We start from the raw sequence: 23108 nt of genomic DNA, 5'->3' as shown, positions 1-23108 counted from the left end.
ACATTCCCTGTGTTGTATGTTATATCCTTGTATCTTATTTATCTTACAGATAATAGGTGGTACCTCTTAATCTCCTACCCCTATCTTGCCCCTCCCCCATTCCCTTTCCCTCTAGTAACCACTAGTTTATTCTCTACATCTGAGCCTGCTTTTTTTGTTGTATTCAGTAGTTTGTTGCATTTACATGCCACATGAGTTAGATGGTATTTGAATTTCTCTGACTTATTTCACTTAGCATAATGCCCTCCAAGTCCATCTATGTTGTTGCAAATGGAAAGCAATATGGTAATACACAAGAAAAGCTATAAAAATATTATTTTTTCTCTCACTTCTGGGAACTCGCACTAAGGAAATAACATGAGGGAAAAAATATGTATGAAAAATTATTCAGCATGACATTGTCTATAGTGGCATGTAATTGTGAATAACCTAAATTTCAAAATAAAAGAATGAGTAAATTACAGTTCACTAAAAAGGTATTTTGAAGATTACACAAAAAATAATAGGGAGGAGTTCCCGTCATGGCTCAGTGGTCAACGAACCCGACTAGCATCCATGAGGACGCTGGTTCAATCCCTGGTCTTGCTCAGGGGGTTGGAGATCCAGAGTTGCCGTGAGCTGTGGTGTAGGTCGCAGACACAGCTAGGCTCTCGAGTTGCTGTGTCTGTGGCGTAGGTCTGTGGCTGCAGCTCTGATTCGACCCCTGGCCTGGGAACCTCCATATGCCACTAGTGTGGCCCTAAAAAAATAAAAGACAAAAAAAAATAATAATAGAGAAATTATTGTGAGGGAAAAACTCTTTACTATAATCATAATCTTGTCATTGTATATAATTTTATTTATCATATGATTACCATAATTACCTAATTACATAATTATCATATGATTATGTAATGGACTCATACTAGAAACAGTGCCACCTACCCCCCCTGAACGACTAACTCCTGGTATTATTAGTCAATTGTGTGGGGAACAGATGAAAGGAAGAGTCTAAAGACTGAAAGTGGAAAATCCTAAAGGAGGGCTTTAGGACTCTGACCCCAGCCCCAGATTCTATATAAAAGATCCTGTAAAACTCAAAGGATGGGAGCTCCCTTCGAGGCTCAGCAGTTAATGAACCCGACTAGGATTCATGAGAAAGCAGGTTTGATCCCTGGCCTTGCTCAGTGGGTTAAGGATCAGGCGTATCCATGAGCTGTGGTGTAGGTCACAGATGCAACTCGGATCCCATGCTGCCCCTAACCTGGGAACTTCCCTATGATGCAGGTGTGGCCCTAAGAAGACAAAACAAAAAATTTTTTAAATGAAAGTTAATAAACATATTAAAAGTATTTAGAATTCCATACACTGCTTTCTGGGCTCTCCATCCCCAGTACCTCACCCCACCTGAAGTACCCTTAGCTTTTACATACGCTGCTCCCTCTACATTTACAACTGCCTGCCTGCCTAAAATCACTTTTTCTCCTTCTTTAAATTCTCCTTCTTTAAATTCTAGCCTCTTTAAAATTTTGTCAACCCTTTACTCCCATCTAAGCAGAATTAATCATTCCCTCTGTGATATTCTACATGTTTATTGTATTGTTTATCACATTGAGCTGCAATTATTTGCAATTTCTTTCTCCAAATAAACTGTGAATTCCTTCACAACAGGGACTCTAGTCACATTTACTTTTAAATCCCAAAGGCTAGCACAGTGGATGGTTCATACATAGCTGTTAAGAGCAAATGGCTTGATACAAATTCTTGCCCTTTACTAGCTGATATACTTGGACAAGGAATCAGTCTCTCTTTGCCTCAAAAGTCCACATCAGTAAAATAGAAGTAATGATAGTACCCACCTGTCATTATGCCTGTCATTTTTAAGAACTCAATAAGTATTAGTTGATTAAATGAATTAATGAGTGAGTGAAATAAATGTTCGCTGGCTATCAGGTGTCTAAGTCCAAGTCTGGTTGATGGGAAGTTCCTCTTTCTTCTGCATTCTCTTTCCTTTTAGCTCTCTGTCTTCATTATCTCCTCCTTTTCAATCTGATGTAACTCCACACACATGTAAAGTAAGAGCTTTCCTCACTACAAGTGTGTGTTCTTTTATGAACGGATTGTGAATCTTTATTATAATATAGAATCATTTTTACAGGACATAGATTAAGGCTTCAGGGGTCTTAATCCAACCCTAAACCTAATTGTCAGAGACTGAAAATATGTCATTTTTACTTGGTGTAGTAAAGGGAGTGAGCATCTTTACATGTCTCCCAAACTAGGTTCTCCATAATCACAGTTTTCACATCCTATATTAGACGTGAAAGATAAATATTCTAGCTACTTAGAATTTGTTGTGAATAAGCACAGTGACTCCCCAGGAGAATAATAGGAGATAATACGTACGTTGAAGAAAAATGTTATATGCACGAAGTAAATGAACAGGTTTCTATAGCTTATATAAATGCTATAGTGAAAGCAAATGCTCATAACTTGTTTGTCATAGCACTTATCACATGTCATTACAGTTAATTGTTTCTATGTTTGTGGGAGGGAATTATATCTTATTCATCTTTGTACCTGCAGCCTCAGCTCAGTGCTTGGCACATGATATACATTTAATAAAAATATTTATGGCTATATACTTATATAACCTACAGAATTTCATGTTGGTAGTGCCACATGTTGTGATAGAAATTTATCTAAAATTTTCTGTACATATTGTCTTTTCACTTTGACATATATAACAATGTAACATGTCAATTAGCTATTGAATTTTACAACTTTTTTTTTTTTTTTTTTTTGTCTTTTTGCTATTTCTTGGGCTGCTCCCGCAGCATATGGAGGTTTCCAGGCTAGGAGTCGAATCGGAGCTGCAGCCACCGGCCTACGCCAGAGCCACAGCAACGGGGGATCCGAGCCGCGTCTGCAACCTACACCACAGCTCACGGCAACGTCGGATCGATAGCCCACTGAGCAAGGCCAGGGACCGAACCTGCAATCTCATGGTTCCTATTCGGATTCATTAACCACTGCGCCACGACGGGAACTCCAGCTATCGAATTTTAGATGTCAATATCAAGACAATGGATTAATCAACTACAAAACATTTACTCTTAAAAAAAAAATTTAAGGGAGTTCCCTGGTGGCCTAGCAATTAAGGATCTGGTGTTGTCACTGCTGTGATTCAGTTTTGATCCCTGGCCCAGCTGTATGCTGTGGGCACAGCCAAAAAAATTTTTTTTTAATTTACTATATGCATTACATACACTATGGGAGAAGTTTTATTATAAGTTTATGATTGGGTTGGGTCTTTTTAGAGCTTATAATTAGTTGACTTTATTTGACCTTATTTTGTATATATACTACATAGGAGAACAAAGCATAAATTCCTCATCTCAGAAAATTTGCATTAAACATATACTTTCTAAGACTTTTTCCTAATATACTGGTTTTTCTTTAATTTCCAATTCAAATCTTAATGAAAAGCAATGAGGCAAACCCAGCAAGTATGTGAACTTTACCTTTTGCCGCTTCAACCAGATCCTCTTTCTGAACACTTTTCTTTATGTTATGCCATGGTTGAGGCATTATTCTCCTAGTTAATCAAGATAAAGATTTCAGAGTAACAGTAGTCTTACCTTTTCCTCTCTTTTATTCCTTTCCTCCATGTTTCAGGACCTCTTGATGGATTTTGGATGAAGTAGATGAACGAAAGTGAAATATTGAATCCTAGGACGCCTACTTATCACACCCTTGATAGACGGTGTGACCATTGAGTGAAATGGAGACCACATAGAACCTTATATCGGAAAGGAGGCAAATTCATTACTCAACCGGAGTAGAGGCTCTCCCCATTCTCTCTTCCAACCTTAAAGAAAAAAAAAATTACCCAGACAATTAATTCGTTTTCCCCTCCAATTCCCTTCAATTGCTAATATAGACATATCTTTAACGTCTTATCTTATTCTGTTCATGTTAATACTATTTAAACATTTATGCGTTGTTCATAAATATATAATACCATTTATATATCTAAAGACTGCTTACAAACTTTTCCAGGACACAAACTTCCTTCATTTCAATCACAGTAAATCCCTCTGACATTAACAGGAATTCCACGTAAGTAGGAAAAGGATGAAAGAGCTCTTAAAACTTACACTGCTGTAAAATATACCTAAGTGCTTGTTGAGCCCCTTTATTCATGGAGTTCAGTAAATAAGAAACTGTATCTGAAATGTGGATCTAAGGTAAAAAACAAAAAAAGATGTAAAACACAGGGCCAACTTAAGGTAATTTTCCAAAGATCAGATTTATCTAACAAATTCATATCCTGCCCAACTGTTGCTTGAAACATCCTTATTAAGTCAGTTTAAAACAGTATCACAAGACCAAGTAAGAGAGATCTGGACCAGTGTTGGGAACACCTACAACGTTGTATTTCAATTATTTTCTACATTGTTACGCCTTTCCCCTGACTTCCAACCAGCCCTTTGAGCCACCAAGAACTCCTCTGTGGAGGCTCACTGAAGCTGAGCACTCTTACAGGCTCTAGGACTGTACTCAAGAATTGTTACATTAAAGAATTTTAGGGAGTTCCCATCGTGGTGCAGTGGAAAGGAATCTGACTAGGAACCATGAGGTTGCAGGTTCAATCCCTGGCTTTGCCCAGTGGGTTAAGAATCTGGCGTTGCCGTAAGCTGTGGTGTAGGTTGCAGACACAGACAGGATCCTGCCTTTATGTGGATGTGGCATAGGCTGGCAGCTGTAGCGCTCCGATTAGACCCCTACCCTGGGAACCTTCATATGCTGCAGGTGGGGCCCTAAAGAGCAAAAAAAAAAAAAAAAAAAAGGAATTTTAGGCACAGTGGGATAAGAATCCAAATACAGGGGTTTGGGTAGCTGCGGAGGTGTGGGTTCCATCCCCTGCCTGGCACAGTGCGTTAAAGGATCTGGCATTGCCACAGCTGTGGCATAAGTTGTAACTATGGCTGGGACTCAATCCCTAAACCAGGAACTTCCATATGCCATGGGTGTGGCTATAAAATTTTAAAAAGAGAAAAGAAAAAGCATTTTAGAGCCAGAAGGAAATAAAACTCCCAATTCCAACTACAATTCTGAAGTTTGAAGAACCAGAAGAACAGAAAATTCAAAGACTTTACCCCAAATCACAAATAAGCGAACACTAATTCCAAATCCGTGGTTCATTTTGTGGCCTACTCATGGTCTACGACTTATTTGGAAAGCTCTTGTTTCTTGTTATGTGGTAACAAATGAATCTGACCCAAAATAATGATGGCCTTTAACTCACATTGCCCTATGAACTTCTAGTGTGTGTATAATCCATATTATAAGTAGGAAACCAGTTAAAGGAGGTTAAAAATGCAAGTTTACCTAAGTTATTGAGTGTAGCTATTTATGTCAAGCCAAAACAGCTTAAAATAACACTTTGAGTCCTATCAGTTTGTATTAAGGTAGAGGAGAATCAGAGGAAAAGATGGAGGAAAAAACTAGTCTTCCAAGTAGACTTTGTCTAGGCAGTTAGTCTCCTCCAGTCTGTATCACAGAGCTGACCATAAAGGCAAACAATCAGGGCATCTTCTGAGAAGTGGAACCAGGGTAGTGAAAGGAAGAATGTTGGCCCAACAAAGAATTCTGATTTAGTAGGTATAATGTGGTGCCCCAGAAAGGCAAAATTTGAAAGGGCCACCTTATGATTTAGGTACTAACCCCTTTTCTTAATCCTTGTTGATGTGCAAATAAAGAAAAATCTCAGGAGTTCCCTGGTGGTCTAGTGGTTAAGATTTGGCGCTTTCACTGCTGTGGCCCATGTTCAGTCTCTGGTCTGGGACCTGAGAGCCCCCACATCAGACTGCTGCAAGCCGCAGCTGAAAAAAAAAAAAAAAAAAAAAAAAACAAAAAGGAAAAAAAAAATCCTTGAACTTGCGAAAACATTCTGAAAATTAAAAGGAAGAAATCACCTGGAAAAATGGTCAAGAAATTTTTTCTGTAAAGGGCCAGATAGTAAATATCTTAGTTTCCTCAGGCCATGCAGTCTGTGGCAACTAGACAGAGTTGTATTATAGAAGGAAAGCAGCTATTGTAGCCTTCATAGTGCAAAAGCAGCTTACAGACACAGTATAAATGGAAGAGGGTAGCTGTATTACAATAAAACTTATTTTCAAAGTAGGCACCTGAGAGGTATAGTTTGACCACTCCCGATCTATAATAATCAGAGGAATAGTTTCTTCTAAAGTAAATTTACTACAAAAGCAAGAAAAGCCCGGGAAAATGTAGGATTCTTTTTTCAATAAGATTAAAGGACAGGCTGCATTTCTGAGAACAAAGTAAGCATTCACAAAAATGAAACAATTGGAGAACAGAAAAGATTAGATTTAAAATCGTACTGAAGGAGTTCCCGTCGTGGCTCAGTGGTTAACAAATCCGACTAGGAACCAGGAGGTTGGGGGTTCGTTCGATCCCTGGCCTTGCTCAGTGGATTAAGGATCCGGCGTTGCCGTGAGCTGTGGTGTAAGTTGCAGACGGCTCGGATTCCCCATTGTTGTGGCTCTGGCATAGGCCGGTGACTACTCCTAGCCTGAGAACCTCCATATGCCGTGGGAGCGGCCCTAGGAAAGGCAAAAAGACAAAAACAAATAAATAAAAATAAAATTGTATACAACAAAGTTGGAAGCAGAGTTAGTAAAGCAAGAGGCAAACAAATTTAACCAAAATAAAGTGGTGAATGACAAAGGAAATAAAAATATGAGAATAAGTTTTAGAGGAATGAAAGAAAAAGATGTTGATTAAGAATTCCTAAAAGAGGGGAGTTCCCATTGTGGCTCAGTGGTTAATGAATCCGACTAGGAACCATGAGGTTGTGGGTTCGATCCCTGGCCTTGCTCAGTGGGTTAAGGATCTGGCGTTGCCGTGAGCTATGGAATAGCTTGCAGATGCGGCTTGGATCCCGTGTTGCTGTGGCTCTGGCGTAGGCTGGCAGCTACAGCTCCAATTCGACCCCTAGCCTGGGAACCTCCATATGCCGTGGGAGGAGCCCTCAAAAGGCAAAAAGACAAAAAAAAAAAAAAAAAAAGAATTCCTAAAAGAGGAGTCCCTGTTGTGGCTCAGTGGAAACAAACCTGACTAGTATCCATGAAGTTTTGGGTTCCATCCCTGGCCTTGCTCTGAGGGGTTAAGCATCTGGTGTTGCTGTGGCTGTAGTGTAGGCCAGCAGCTGTAGCTCCAATTCAGCCCCTATCCTGGGAACTTCCATATGCCACAGGTGTGGCCCTTAAAAAAAAAAAAAAAAAAAGGAAGAAGAAGAAGAAGAATTCCTAAAAGAGAGAATAACATATGCAAAAGAAGGAATTATCAGTTAAATGAAAAAAATCTTTCTAAGCTGAATATTTAGCATGAGTGGGAGTAAAGCTCATATCAGATGAAACAAGAAGGGCTGAAGCCAAATGATGACTACTTCTCTATGTTTATAAGATGAGGACTAGTTTTTTCTATTTTTGTAATATTAAAGTAACCAGATGAGGCCCAAGCTGGAGTTGTTCATGCTAAGGCCCATGTCAGCAAACCAAAACTTAACTGTTTCTGTGCTTGGCTCTCCCAGGAAAGGAAGTCCTAGGTCAACAAATCAGTGCTTGCCTGCTCAGCACAAGTTACCTAACCTGCTCCAAGATGCTCTTGCTCCATATAAGGAAAATAACACTCCTTTAAGCAACCAGCAAAAAAATGCCCAGTGTCACTCTCTTGTTCCTACTCACTTTGCTTTTGGTCTATAAAAATCTCTATCTGCTAGTTTGAATGCTGCCCAATTCATGAATCACTGAATAAGAGCCTAAGTCAGTAAATTGTCTGCAGAAATGTTTCTTTTAACAGTAAATTTCCATGAGAAACAGAATTTTAAGTTACTATGGGTTTTTATTAATTATGAAATAATACATCTTAATTTTTTAAATGTCAAGATAAAGCTCAAAGAAATCTAACCTATATTCCCACTACACATTATTTTCGTTATCTATTCTTCCAGTACTTTTCTATTCACAAATATATTTATAAAATGGAGAATATTTTATACTTTTGGCTTTGTATCTTACTTTTCCTTGCTTGATACAGTGGGAATATTTTGAATCTACAATTCCACTTTAACTTTATTGATTAGGTCCAGTAAAAAAATATATTGTTGACATTATCCTAAAGCCTATATACACAGACTTATGATTTTGCAGTTAGGCTTCAAATAATACGTTAGATAACTTTTTTAATTATTAATAATTAAAAATATTTTTTGGCCATCCTCTCGGCATGTGGAAATTCCTGGGCTGTGGATTGAATCTGTGCCACAGCAGCGACCTGAGCTGCTGCAGTGACATTGGATCCTTAACCCACTGAGCCACAGGGGAACTCCAAGAAATTTTTTAATTTAGTGCCAGAATTTAAACATCCTAATTATACAGAACAATTCAGTGATGAAGATATGCTGCCTTCAACAGCAGTTAAGTTTAGGGAAATCTGTGTCCTTGTGTGTGAGCCATTGAAATCAATATAAACAGAAGAGAAATTTATTGAGAGGGTATTGCGCAGTTCACAAAGTTAATGGAAGCCTGGAGGAGGAGATTCAGAAAACAGGCAGAAGCCATCCATGGAAGCCTAATTATCAGCCACAAACCAGACAATACCAGCAGAAAGTGTCGAACTAGAACAATGGAGAGGTGACACCACAGGACACAATTGACATCAGATACTCAAAACAATTGCAGATTCGTGCTGTCTTTGCTAGGAGGTACAAGTAATTCCTAAATTGTTGCTGCATCTGTGTTACTCCCTCAAGATTCAAGGCCCTGAGCTGGAGTGTCCAAATCCTGGAGCCTAGATAAGGTGCCTTTACTCTGGCGGCCCCACCCTAGGGAGAAGGGACATCACTGCTGTTTAGTTTCAGGAGTGGAAGGCAGACCTCTGCATCCCACTAGGGTTGCACATAATAGGGAATTGCCCTTAAAAATTTTAGGAAGTGGATGGGGGAGATAGCTGCCTTAAATAGGAAGTGGGTGGAGAGAGATCTAATTTTCGTGTTCATGACAAAAATTACTGTATGATTATGACCTATGATCATTGACTTTTAATATTCTCCTCTAAATTATGAGAACAATACTTCTCCTACTAGCTTCACTGATATGTTGTAAAGATGAATGATTTAATATCTGCTAACTACACTGAACACCTTAGGAAAATAGGCATTATAGATACAAGTTACATTAATTAGGAAAGCTATAATTAGTGACGATCATAAATCTGCTGTGCTTCAGAGGCAGAAAATACTCAATAAAAGTTACAGAATCAAAGATACTGGAAACGGTAGGTATTTTGCTTTAACTATAGCACTATGCATAAACTTAAGTTTTAAAACTACATTCTTTTTTCAGTTAACTTTTTATACATTGTTTATACAAAATACAGTTTCTGGGCTTGGAATTGGAGAGGTGAAGACAGCTGCATAGACTGTTCAGCGGGTTGGATCTGTTACATTAATTTCACAATCTGTGAAGGAGTGGATTGCCCCTTGAATGGTAATGGAAAATTAGTTTCTTTATTTCTTCATTAAGACTGTGGGAGGAAAATTAATACTCTCTTCAGATTTTCCAAATTAATAGAATATATCTTTATTAAAATGATGAATGTACATCCTACTTTCTTTTTGGTTGAGAGGTTCTCCAACTCATAGAACGACTGAACTTAAAGCTGAACCTTAGAAATTATCTTGTTAAGGAAACTGAGATTCAGTGAGACAAAATTAATTACTCAAGGTCACAATTAATTAAGGACAGAGCAAAACTAGAAACTTGGGGTGTTCCCAGTGTAGCATAGCAGGTCGAGGATCTGGTGCTGTCTCTGTAGTATTTCAGCGTTTCAGGTTGCTGCTGAGACGCAGGGTCTATCCCTGGCCCAGCACAGTGGGTTAAAGAACCAGTGTTACCACAGCTGTGGCATAGATTGAAGCTGCAGTTTGAATTTGATCCCTGGCCTAGGAACTTCTATATGCTGAGGGTATGGCCAAAATATAAAATTAAACAAAATAATTTTAATTTTTTTTAAGAAAAGAAAAGAAACTTAGGTCTCTGACTCTTAATCCAGTGCTTTCATTTAAAGCCATTCAGAAGGCAAAAAGACAATACACCCTCACACCATGCACAAAAATAAACTCAAAATGGCTTAAAGACTTTAACATAAGACAAGACACCATCAAATTCCTAAAAGAGAACATAGGCAAAACATTCTCTGACATCAACCTTACAAATGTTTTCTCAGGTCAGTCTCCCAAAGCAACAGAAATAAAAGCAAAAATAAACCAATGGGACCTAATCAAACTGACAAGCTTTTGCACAGCAAAGGAAACCAAAAACAAACAAACAAAAAAGACAACTTAGAGAATGGGAGAAAATAGTTTCAAACGATGCAACTGACAAGGGCTTAATCTAAAATAAACAATTTATACATCTCTACAGCAAAAAAGCCAACGACTCAATGGAAAAATGGACAAAAGACCCGAATAGACGTTTCTCCAAGGAAGATATACAGATGGCCAACAAGCACATGAAAAAAATGCTCAACATACTGATTATTAAAGAAATGCAAATCAAAACTACCATGAGGTACCAACTTACACCAGTCAGAATGGCCGTCATTAAGTCCACAAATAGCAAATGCTGGAGAGGGTGTATAGAAGAGGGAACCCTCCTACACTGTTGGTGGGAATGTAAATTGGTACAACCACTATGGAAAACAGTATGGAGTTATCTTAGAAAACGATATATAGAACTGCCATATGACCCAGCAATCCCACTCTTGGGCATATATCCAGATACAACTTTCCTTGAAAAAGACACATGCACCTGTATGTTCATTGCAGCATTTTTCACAATAGCCAAGATGTGGAAACAGCCTAAACGTCCATTGACAGATGAATGGATTAGGAAGATGTGGTATATATACACAATGGAATACTACTCAGCCATTAAAAAGAACAAAATAATGCCCTCTGAAGCAATGTGGGTGGAACTAGAGACTCATACTAAGTGAAGTAAGTCAGAAAGCTATGATATCACTTTTATCTGAAATCTAATATATGGCACAAGTGAAAAGAAAATCATGGACTTGGAGAACAGACTTGTGGTTGCCAAGGGGGAGATGTAAAGGAGTAGGATGGATTGGGAATTTGGGGTTCATAGATGTAAACTATTGCCTTTGGAATGGATAAGCAGTGAGATCCTCTGGGAACTATATCTAGTTGCTTATGATGGAGCATGACACTGTGAGAAAAAAGATGTATATATGTATATGTGATTGGGTCACCTTGCTGCACAGTAAAAAATTGACAGAACACTGTAATCCAGCTATAATGGAAAAAAATAAAAATCGTTATAAAAATTAATAAAGGGAGAAAAGAGGAAATTCCTTTATTGCACTTTTCACATTGTTACTGTATGCAGTGTTTCCAGATCCTGTAGAATGGTAGTCATCCCTCATGTAAAATGATAAAACAAAATATGTGTATTTTTGCAATTTCCCTTTTTGTGACATTCAGGTGGAAAGAAATAGAACCAGTACCTTGGAAAAGGCCAACCTTGGGCAAAACTGTGAAATGGATACTTTCTTCAATCCCCCCCTTCCCTATTTTACACTTGTACACAAACCCAGGTTCCCAGTTAGTCACTTTCTTCATGAAAACTCTCCTGAAGTTTTATTTTACTATTTCATGCATAGATAGTATGCACTTGTACACACACACATACACACACACACACACACACACACCATTTAGTATAACACTTCTTTATCTCTGCTTGATTACATCTTCTCACCTGTGCTCAGAAGTAACTAACCACTCTCCTGTCACTTTCTTTTCTATCATTTCTTTGTTTTTCTTTATAGTTTCACCACATGTGAATGTACCCTTAATCAATACACTGTTTAGTCTGTGCATGCTTTCAACCTTAATGTAACTGTGATAAATATAAATATGTTCCAATAACTTTATTTATTTGTTTATTTATTTATTCGTTTTTGGCTGCCCCACAGTGTATGGAGGTCCCAGGCCAGGGATCAGATCTAAGCCATAGTTGTGATCTATGCCACAGCTTGGCAGTGCCAGATCCTTTAACCTGCTGTATCAGCCAGGGATCAAACCTGCATCCTGGCACTGCAGAGACATGGCTGATCCCATTGGCCATTCTGATTTCTCCTTTGCACATTTTGTTTAATCTGTGCCACAGGAGAACTCCTGGTCTCTTTTGATTTCTTTCAGTAAAGTTTTATAATTTTCCCCATAAAGTTTATGGACCTCCTTGGTTAGATTTATTTCTAAATCTATTTTTTTATGGAGTGCCTTATATTTTGCTCTGAAAGTCAATATCCACAGTTACGTTGTGCCAGATGATTTTAACAGAGACCTGAAAACTCAATTATCTCTGGAGCCAAGTAAAAAGGAACAATGTGGAAAGCAGCCCATGTGTAAGACAGTAGAAGATGATGAAGATTGGAAGGCCTCTGGAGTTCTCTGGTGGCTCATCAGGTTAAGGACCTGGCATTGTCACTGCTCTGGCTCAGGTTGCTGCTGTGGTGTGGATTCTATCCCTGACCCAGGAACTTCTGTATGCCATGGGCACAGCCTAAAAAAAAAAAAAATTGGAGGGCCACAACTTACCTCCAGCCAATTGTTGCCCAATCATTGCCCAATTTGGAACTGAACTTCCAAATATTCTAGACTTTCCAGAAATTTCCTGATTTTATTTTTTTATTTTTTATTTTATTTTTTTGGCTTTTTGCCTTTTCTAGGGCCACTCCTGTGGCATATGGAGGTTCCCAGGCTAGGGGTCTAATCAGAGCTCTAGCTGACGGCCTACGCCAGAGCCACAGCAACGCGGGATCCGAGCCGCATCTGCAACCTATACCACAGCTCATGGCAACGCCGGATCCTTAACCCAATGAGCAAGGCCAGGGATCGAACCCGCAACCTCATGGTTCCTAGTCAGAATCGTTAACCACTGCACCACGACGAGAACTCCGAAATTTCCTGATTTTCAAAGCACTATGTAGGCCACCAGTTTCAAGCATCCTTGGATGATTTAAAATGAGTAATGATAAGTAAAAGACCAGGTTTTAGCCAGCAAATGAGATAGGACTTCAGAAAGAGAAAGGAAAGTAAGCCCTAGGATGGCTATAATAATAATTGAAGAAAAAAACAAAAAAAAGACTGACCATGACAAGTACTAGCAAAAATGTGGAAAAATTGGAATCTATTGCTGGTAGAAATGCAAAATGGTGCAGCCACTTTGGAAAACAGTTTGGCATTTTCACAAAAATTAAACACAGCAATGTATATAAAAAGATATTAATGGCTTTATTTTGGATGTGATACTAAGTGGACTCTAATATATTGGACATGAGGCAGAAGGGAGGAAGGAATCAAGAATGCCCACTAAAATAAAAATTATTATTTTAAAAAAACTGTAAAAAAGAAAAAAAGAATGCCTACTAGGAGTTCCTAGAATAGGGATCAAACCCATACCACCAGGAGTTCCTGTTGTGGCTCAGCAGGTTAAGAACCCAACATAGTGTCCATGAGGATGTAGGTTCAATCCCTGGCCTCACTCAGTAGATTAAGGACCTGGCATTGCCATGGCTATGGTGTAGGACACAAATGTGGCTTGGATCCTGTGTTGCTGTGTCTGTGGTGTAAGCCAGCAGCTGCAGCTCCGATTCAACCCCTAGCCCAGGAGCTTCCAAATGCCATAGTTGCAGCCCTAAAAAGGAAAAAAAAAAAAAAGCATGCTTACTAAACTTCTGACTTTAGCAACTTTTCTGATGATTCTACCTTTTCCAAGTTTTAGAAGATCAGGGTCAGGGTGGACCAGGTTTAACATGGCAAGTCTGAGCTATCTATAAGATATCAAGTGGAGATACCAAATATAGAGATATTAGTCTGAAGTGAAGTGAGATAATATGTGTCTGGAACACAGAGGAAAGATTTGTGCTAGATGTATACATCTGAGAGTTGTCAGCACCTAAGTCACATTTAAATCATGGAAAGGACACAATCACCTTAAGAAGAAATGTTTCCAAAGGGTACTCAACAAGTGTTAGGGTAGTAAGTTACATTTTAGTTTATTCCACAAATGCCTCCTCTTTTTTAGCATATGAGTTCCCCATGTTTTGTGTAATTCATAAGTAATTTTTATACCCTCCAACAATATTTTTGACGCTTTTTTCCTAATAGAAACCAGCTTTTCAAAAAAGAGGCCTACTCAGGCGTTCCTGTTGCTGCTCAGCAGGTTAAAAACCTGACACAGTAGATTCCATGAGGATGTGGGTTTGATCCCTGGCCTCACTCAGTGGGTTAAGGAATCTGGCTTTGCTCAGCACTATAGAGAAAGTATTTATCAAATTTTCTGAGTGTTTTTCAATGAAAAAAAAAAATCTCTCTTCCATCTCGCTTCCATAATTTTTAGCAAACTCAATATTGCTAACTAAATTGTTTTCATGCAGTGAGTTTTCCATGGTGAATTAAATGCCAAGTCCTGACTCAGGTGGATGGTGACAAGAAAGGAAACTGCACAGCCAGCCTGGCCTACATTCTCTCTCCCTCTTTTTTTTTGGCCACACCTGCTGTGAGTGGAAGTTCCCCGGCCTGAGCCACTGCAGTGACAACGCCAGATTCTTAACCCGCTGCACCACAAGGAAACTTTCCTTTATTTTTTTCTTTAAATGCCAATGCAATGAACATCTTTGGGCTACACCTCTGCATATGTTCATAATTATTACTTCCTTGGCATAAATTTCCAGATATTGAATTTTAAGAAGTAAACCATTTTAATGCTTTTTATACACATTTCCAAAATGTCTTCCAAAAAAGTTGAACCAAAGTAGTACCAGAAATCTGTTAGAGTGTTCATTTCCTCACACGTACATTTTCTCATCTTTCTCCATATCAGTTCATGCTGGATGCCACTGTCAGATTAATCTTCTTAGAGTAGGCTTCCTGTGACACTATCATCAGTCCAAAAATCTTCGATAGCTCTTCATTTTCTACTGAATTAAATACAAACTCATCAGTCTGTCATTTAAATCACCGTGCAATATAGCTTCATCGTAGATTTCTTATCTTATGTCAGCTTCCACTTTCCTATGCATATCCTATGACCGAGTCAAAATCGTGTAGTCATTGCTTTCCAACATATGACCCATAATTGCTCATCTCCATAGTGTAATAGTCCAATGATAAAAATTCATACCACAAGATCTTCAAATCTTCCCTCCCTTGCCCATGGCAGCTTTGGCTAATTACTCATCATCTTCTTTCCCACTGAGCTGGCATATAACAAACATCTCAACACAGTGCTACACACAGTCACTACCAATGAAATGGAATTGGCACTTGATGCAAAACTAACTCACCATCCTGGTAATAGTCCTCTCACCTAGTTGGCCTTCATTCCAGCTCCTCTTCTTAAATTTGTTGCCATAAATTAAGGTTTGCCTCAAATGTTCCCTTTTCTAGAAAGCCTTTTCTGATTCTACTCACCACCTCTAATCCTCTGGTCACATTATATGGTGCTTATACTTCCTACTTCATTTCACCTTGTGTTATTACTTGTGACCTATCTTCTACCCATTGTGAACCATTCGTGTCTTAAGACAATGAGGAGTAAAGAATTCAGATTGGGTAACCAGACTGCCATAGTTCAAATTCTGGATCTATCCCAACTAGCTATGGGATAGATCAAATTTTGAGCAAATTTTTTTTTAACATCTTTGAGTTGCAATGCCCTCATCTATAAAATGGACCTAATAATTGGACCAACCACAGCAAGTTATGAGGATTCAATGAGAAAATGTAAGTCAAATGCTTAACTAAATGTCACAAGTATATTAATCCTTCAGCAATGTTACATATTTCTCAAAAACTTTTTTTTTTTGATCACACTATGACATGTGGAATTTCCCCAGCCAGGGATCAAACCCATGCCACAGAAGTGACCCACACTGCTGCAGTGACAATGTGGAATCCTTAACCCCCTGTGTCGTAAGAGATCTCTTCAAAACTTAAACAGGAGTTCTTGTCATGGCTCAGCAGTTAACGAATCTGACTAGCATCCATGAGGACGACGGTTCAATCTCAGGCCTTGCTCAGTGGGTTAAGGATCCAGCGTTGCCATGAGCTGTGGTGTAGGTCCCAGACACAGCTTGGATCTTGTGTTGCTGTGGCTGTGGTGTAGGCTGGCAGCTACAGGTCTGATTCGACCCCTAGCCTGGGAACCTCCATATGCTGTGGGTGCGGCGGCCCTAAAAAAAAAGCAAAATAAATAAATGAGAGGTTTTTTTTAAAAAAAAAAAACTTAAACATAGAGTTACCATATGACTTAGCAATTCCACTTCTAGGTGTAAACCAAAGAGGATTTTGTTCACATATGTTCGCACAAAAACTTAAACAGTGCGTGAATGTTCATAACAGCATTATTTATGAGTCACAAAATGGGAACAGCCCAAATGTCTATCATTTGCAGAATAAATAAAATGTGGTATATCCACTCAATAGAATATAATTAGTCCATAAATTTGAATGAAGTGCATGTTACAACATGGATGGACCTTAAAAACATGTTAAGTGAAAGATGTCAGTGATAAAAGACCATACTATATTGTATGGTCCCATTTCTGCACATATGGTAAATGTCCAGAATAAGCAAATTCATAGATTCAGAGGTAGATTAGTGGTTGCCAGGGGTGAAGTCCAGGAGAAATGGGGAGTGATTGAGTAAGGGGTATGAGGCTTCTTTTTGGAATGATGAAAATGTTCCAGAATTAGATAGCGAAGATGATTGCACAATAATATGAATATACTAAAACTCACTGAATTGTACATTTTTAAATGGTTAAAATGATGAATTTTATGTGATGTGAATATTATATCATTTTTTAAAATTATTATTCATTGTTGTATTCTCTGGAGTGCCTAAAGAGATCTCATTAGGAACATGTGTTTTTTTAAGGGAAAGTTATTTAATATGACCTTAAATGCAAAGGTGAAATGATTTGAGCAACTTCTATAAATTACATTGATTACAATTTACATGCAGGATAAATCATAGATAAAAGATAATTTACTGTTCTCTAAAAATTCCAAGAATAGTCTAGGCCCAACTAAAACAAAACAGTTCCAACAATCTTGGGATTACACTTGGCTAAAATACAATTTAGCAAAAAAATATTAATAGGGGACTCAAAAAAGAAGATCTATAAACATCCACTGAGTATATTAAAAAAACTGATTAAGACAAAAAAGGTTATTTTTAAACCATTAATATCCATTGTTGACAAGAGGAAATTGTGATCTTCTTTGTCATTTCCCAGTATAGGTGGGCATATACATTATAAGCTTTCTGGAGGTTAATTTCACAGTATGTATGCTATATACCTATGTTTATAGCTAGAAAATATTTCTGGAATAATGTATTTCAAGTGGCACATGTGAAGGTGGAATGAGGCATCTTTTTCCCTTGTCTTTATCCCCTAAATTTTTCTCCAATAAACATAAGTATTGCTTTTATAATAGAAAATAATAAAAGTATTTCTCTTCGAAAAGTCACAGGGGCAGGAGGAAACAATTTGCTAAGTCAACTTGTTAATTTTTTTAAAAATTTTATGAATAAACTAGAACTTTATTGAGCTTGTTAGTTACACCTAGAAAATAATAAGTAAAATGCAGAAATAACTGAAGAGACATTAGATCTATCATTAGATAGATGACCTGTGAGAGATTATCTTTACAAAGCAGCAAAGCCAAAGTGCAAGTTAGGTTGATGAAAATGGACAAAGTCATTACCATTCGTGATGTTTAAGAACAGAATCTCCGTGGAGTTCCCAACGTGGCTCAGTGGTTAACGAATCTGACTAGGCACCATGAGGTTGCGGGTTTAATCTCTGGCCTTGGTCAGTGGGTTAAGGATCCGGCGTTGCTGTGAGCTGTGGTGTAGGTTCCAGAAGCGATTCAGATCCCAAGTTGCTGTGGCTCTGGCACAGGCCAGAGGCTACAGCTCTGATTCGACCCCTAGCCTGGGAATCTCTATATGCCCAGGGGGCGGCCCAATAAATGGCAAAGAGACAAAAAAAAAAAAAAAAAAGAACAGAATCTCCACGCTAATTGAAGTGAATTGCTGAATTGCTTTCTAAAATGGTTATTTCCGTAGTGAATGGAGAATGCCTTTTTTACTACACTCTTCTCAGTACTGAACATAACCACCAAAAAAAGAATCTCAGTTTGCTTTTCATCTCTTTGATTCTTAGTGAAATTGGACATTTTCTAAGTTTTATTTATTGACTATTCATATTTCTTTTCTTATTGATTTGTTACAGTACTTGAAAAGGTAAAGATCTTAAAAAAAAAAAGAAAAAGAAAAAGGATAAAGATCTTAACTCCTTGTCTGTCATATGTGTTTCAAGTATTTTTCCCAGTCTGTCATTTGCCTTTTTAACTTAATGTTATCTTATGCCTAAAATGTTTACTTTTTATGAGGTCGAATACATGAATCTTTTCCTTTATCATTTTGCCTTTGCTTTTGTTATTAGAAAGTTCTTCACTCTAGAAGATATCCTCCACCTGTATTTTCTTCTAATTCTTTTATGGGGTCATTTTTTTTTTTCATTTTACTCTTCAGGCCAGCTGGAGTTTATTTTGGAATAAGATGTGAGAGAGACAACTCTTAAAAACACATTTTTCAAACATTACACGTTATAACAAATTCTGTGCAAAGAAAATTTTGCAACATTAAATGTGTCCAAGGAGTCATCACTTAATACAACAAAACTTTCTATGACATAAGCGTTTAAACAGTTCTCCAGAGTTCACTACAAAAGAATTGTGCTGTGGGGAAACTTCAACAGTTTTCTTTTAGAGCAATTGACTTTTTACCAACCAACTTTTATATTAGTTGGATTTTTTTACAAAGGGTATCTATTGCTTTGCTATTAAGTAATAGGAAATTTATTTTTTTTTATTTACCCTCAATTGCATGAGAGGTTGATGCCACATGTCAGAGACAGATCTTGAATTTCACCTGTTGGTGACTAAAAGAAGACAAAAGAAACTCTTCATGATTCATAGGGCGTGAATCATAAATGCAGTTACTGAATGATTAAGTAGAATTCTAATGACAATGGGATGAAGTGGAAATCATATTGGGTAGAAACCAGAAATCCTAGTTTCAGTGCTCCCCTTGATTCGCTTACTAAATTTCCCTGGAAAAATGTCTTAAAATTTCTCTACCTACTTGTCAGTGCATGAAACAAAGATCTTAGCTGTTACAAAAGAAGGACTTATGAGTTTACGTGTTAAAGTATTAAAAGCATCTTGAACCAAAAATCTTCATGAACAGGGTCAATGATTCTAGTCATCAGCGATTCAAGAAACCTAAAACGTTTCCTCAATTAATGGCTCCTCTCCAGGGCTCAGCTATTGTTTCAGTGTGAATAAATTCTCAAAAGTTCATTGAGAGTAGTGGAATATCAGAGGTGAATGTTTTGGAAATAACATATATTTCATGTCACAGCTAGTGAGACTAAAATAATAGTTTAAGAAATCCAACCTTCCTTTCAATTTCTGCTACTTCTCTTTTAACATATTTCAGCTTGTTGAGATGCTAATCACGTATATGTCCACAAAAGCTCACAAAAAGATGCTCCATAAATTATGATTACTAACATTCATGCAAATATGTAAATAACATTGATGTGGGTAACCACATGCTTGCTTATAAGCATATCCTTAAGTTTAGCTTTAGCACCTTATTGAAAGGAACTAATACAATCAGGTAATAAGCCAATAAGTAAGATTATTAATGATTAAAAATTTCTGAATCCACAGCTGGTCAAGTGTTCTCTGCTTAATGTTACCCAGGCCCTCAGAAAAGCCAGTGGAATGGAGAATTGATTTATTAATTCATTCAACAAATACTAATCAAGCTTCTGCCAAGCTCTGTACTAGGCATCGAGGAAAACAGTTCGGTTGAATCACATGATATTAAGAAATTCACGCTTTTTTAAAAATTACAGCAGCGTCGATTTCATGTAGTTCGACCTAAGAAAATCACAGAAATTCCTTAGAGAGAGAAAGAAGAGTTGAGAATCATGAGAAAAAAACAAAATTTTCCAAAATAACAATAAGAGGGAATGAAAGGAAAAAGCAAAAAAACAGAATTGGGAAAGGGGGAAAGGGGAACTTATAAACGAAAATAGACAAGAACAATCAAAACATATGGTAATCAAAATTAATAAATTATTTGAAAAACTTTTATTTTTTATTTTATTTATTTATTTATTTATTTTGTCTTTTTGCTATTTCTTGGACCGCTCCCACGGCATATGGAGGTTCCCAGGCTAGGGGTCAAATCGGAGCTGTAGCCACTGGCCTACGCCAGAGCCACAGCAACGCGGGATCCGAGCCGCGTCTGCAACCTACACCACAGCTCACGGCAACGCCAGATCCTTAACCCACTGAGCAAGGGCAGGGACCGAACCTGCAACCTCATGGTTCCTAGTCGGATTCGTTAACCACTGCACCACGACGGGAACGCCGAAAAACTTTTAACTGAAGTATAATTGACATATAATATGTTAGTTTCAGATGTACAACAGAATGATTCAGTATTTGTACATACTATTGTGAAATGATTACCATGATAAGTTTAAATAACATCCATCACCGCACATATTTACAAAAAAAATTTTTTATTCTTGTGATAAGGACTTTCAAGATCTACTCACTTAGCAACTTCCAAATATGTAATATGGTATAACTACAGTCACCATGCTACACATTATATTCCCATGGCTTATTTATTTCAGAACTGGAAGTTGGTATCTTTTGACCTCATTCACCTACTTCACCCACTCCCCACCCTCTACCTCTGGCAACCACCAATCTGTTCTCTGTGTCTGTGAACTTCAGTTTTTGTTTATTTGTTTGTTGAACAATTAATAAATTCTCAGTAATTATTTTAATTCATCATATATACGTGTGTGTGTTTGTGTGTGTATATATATATATATAATTTTTTTTTTTTTTTTTTTTTTTTTTTTTTTGCTTTTTAGGGCCACATCCATGGCATATGGAGGTTCCCAGGCTAGGGGTCCAGTCAGAGCTACAGCTTCCGGCCTACCCCACAGCCACCACAACGCGAGATCCAAGCTGCCTCTGTGACCAAGCATTTTTGTTTATTTATTTTTTTGTCTTTTGTCTTTTTGAGGGCCGCACCCCCAGAATAAGGAGGTTCCCAGGCTAGGGGTCTAATTGGAGCTGTTGCCACTGGCCTATACTACAGCCACAGCAACGCCAGATCCTAGCCAGGTCTATGACCCACACCACAGCTCACAGCAACACTGGATCCTTAACCCACTGAGCGAGGCCAGGGATTGAACCCGCAACCTCATGGTTCCTAGTCAGATTCATTTCCTCTGCACCACGATGGGCACTCCACATTCAATACATACTGAGTGTCCAACACTATATAGATAATTTCATGGTAGGCACAACATGTACCTCAAAAGAAAGAGAAGATGTTATTCTTCTTAAAGAAGAAAGACAAATCAATGTGCCCAATTTTACATATTTATTTATTTATTTGTTTATTTTGGCTGCACCTGCAGCATTCACAAATTCTAGGGCCAAGGTTCAAACCCAAGCCACAGCAGTGACAACTGCCAGATCCTTAACCATTAACAGGGAACTCCCTGCCCCATATTTTAAAATTCTAAATTCTGAGGACAAAAGAGAAAAGGAAAAAAATATTGAGGCAGGGGAAGAAATAACACAGGGGAAATGATAGTAGAAATACCCCAAAATAAATATAAACTCAATACAAATCCAAGAAAAAACAGCAAAGTTGGAAAGAAATAAAATAGGAGTCCTGATAACAGGAAAAAGATTCTGCAGCAATGTCACTTAATAACACAAGAATGAAAAGTGTGGAATTCTCGTTGTGGCGCAGCAGAAACCAATCTGACTAGGAACCATGAGGCCAGCGTTCGATCCCTGGCCTTGCTCAGTGGGTTAAGGATCCGGCATTGCCGTGTGCTGTAGTGTAGGTCACAGACATGGCTCGGATCCTGTGTTCCTTTGGCTGTGGCGTAGGCCAGCAGCTGTAGCTCCGACTGGACTCCTAGCATGGGAACGTCCATGTGCGGTGGGTATGGCCCTAAAAAGCAAAAAAAAAAAAAAGAGAGAGAGAGAGAAAGAAAAGTGTAAATTAAGTTATTAGAGTAGAGAAGCCAATGAAAGTAAATCTAAAAATGCTTTACAGGGAGTTCCCGGAGTGGCTCAGTGGAAACGAATCCAACTAGGAACCATGAGGTTGCAGGTTTGATCCCTGGCCTCGTTCAGTGGGTTAAGGATCCGGTGTTGCTGTGGCTGTGGTATAGGCCAGTGGCAACAGCTCCAATTAGACCCCTAGCCTGGGAACCTCCTTATGCTGGGGGTGCGGCCCTCAAAAAGACAAAAGACAAAAAAATAAATAAATAAAAATGCTTTACTATCTGTTTTTCCATGTGCAAACATTATACTAATTTCCCATTTTGTGCAATTATAGATGAACAAATAATAAAATAGATAATTTGTGTAAACAGATGAGTCTAAAATGTATATCTTCATACGACTGATTTCCTTCTAAGTAACAAATTATATAAAAGCAAATAATCCAAGATTATCCAGGAAGGAAAGAATAATTCGAAAATTACTTAAATAGAGCCCTCTTTATACTTTTACTATTAAGAATGGCCAAAGATCCACAAATTTTTAACATAGGAAGGAGACTTAGAATTCATTGAGACCAAACTCTCAATGTCTCAGAAGAGACAGAAAAGGTTCTGAGAAGTGATTTGGTCAAAGCTAGAAAGAAACAGACTTAGGACTAGAACTCACTCCCTCTTTCATTCACTTAGCAATCCTGCCATGTGTCTGATGAGGTACAGGATCAATGAACTTTGTTCTGGACTCCCAAGTCAAGTCAGCATGGCATTATCAAGGGCGGTGGGGGGGGGGGGGAAGCCATAAATCTACTAAAGGCATTAGCATC

The 23108-nt window shown here is 38.0% G+C and overlaps 1 protein-coding gene across 3 annotated transcripts in view; it reads right to left on the bottom strand.

Moving 5' to 3' along the window:
• CCDC73 (coiled-coil domain containing 73) overlaps positions 1-23108 on the bottom strand; it is a 177971-nt gene that overhangs the window by 149711 nt on the left and 5152 nt on the right. The window contains exons 2-3 of one of the 3 annotated variants that reach the window (XM_085011484.1): positions 14951-15069; positions 3621-3850 (exon numbers count right to left, since the gene is read on the bottom strand). In XM_085011484.1, coding sequence (XP_084867610.1) covers positions 3621-3650 — 30 coding nt within the window. In that variant the 5' untranslated portion in view covers positions 3651-3850; positions 14951-15069. Of the gene's footprint in view, positions 1-3620; positions 3851-14950; positions 15073-23108 lie in introns of all 3 variants that reach the window. The other 2 variants (XM_085011487.1, XM_085011486.1) reach the window with 2 other exon arrangements.

Source organism: Sus scrofa, chromosome 2 (genome assembly GCF_054392235.1).
Source record: "Sus scrofa isolate SSC_HxYL_T2T_F1_AM1 chromosome 2, Sscrofa_HxYL_maternal_Yorkshire_Landrace_v2.0, whole genome shotgun sequence".
NCBI lineage: Eukaryota > Metazoa > Chordata > Mammalia > Artiodactyla > Suidae > Sus > Sus scrofa.
The sequence above is the reverse complement of the archived record's forward strand: the minus strand, read 5'-3'. Positions and strand labels throughout refer to the sequence as shown.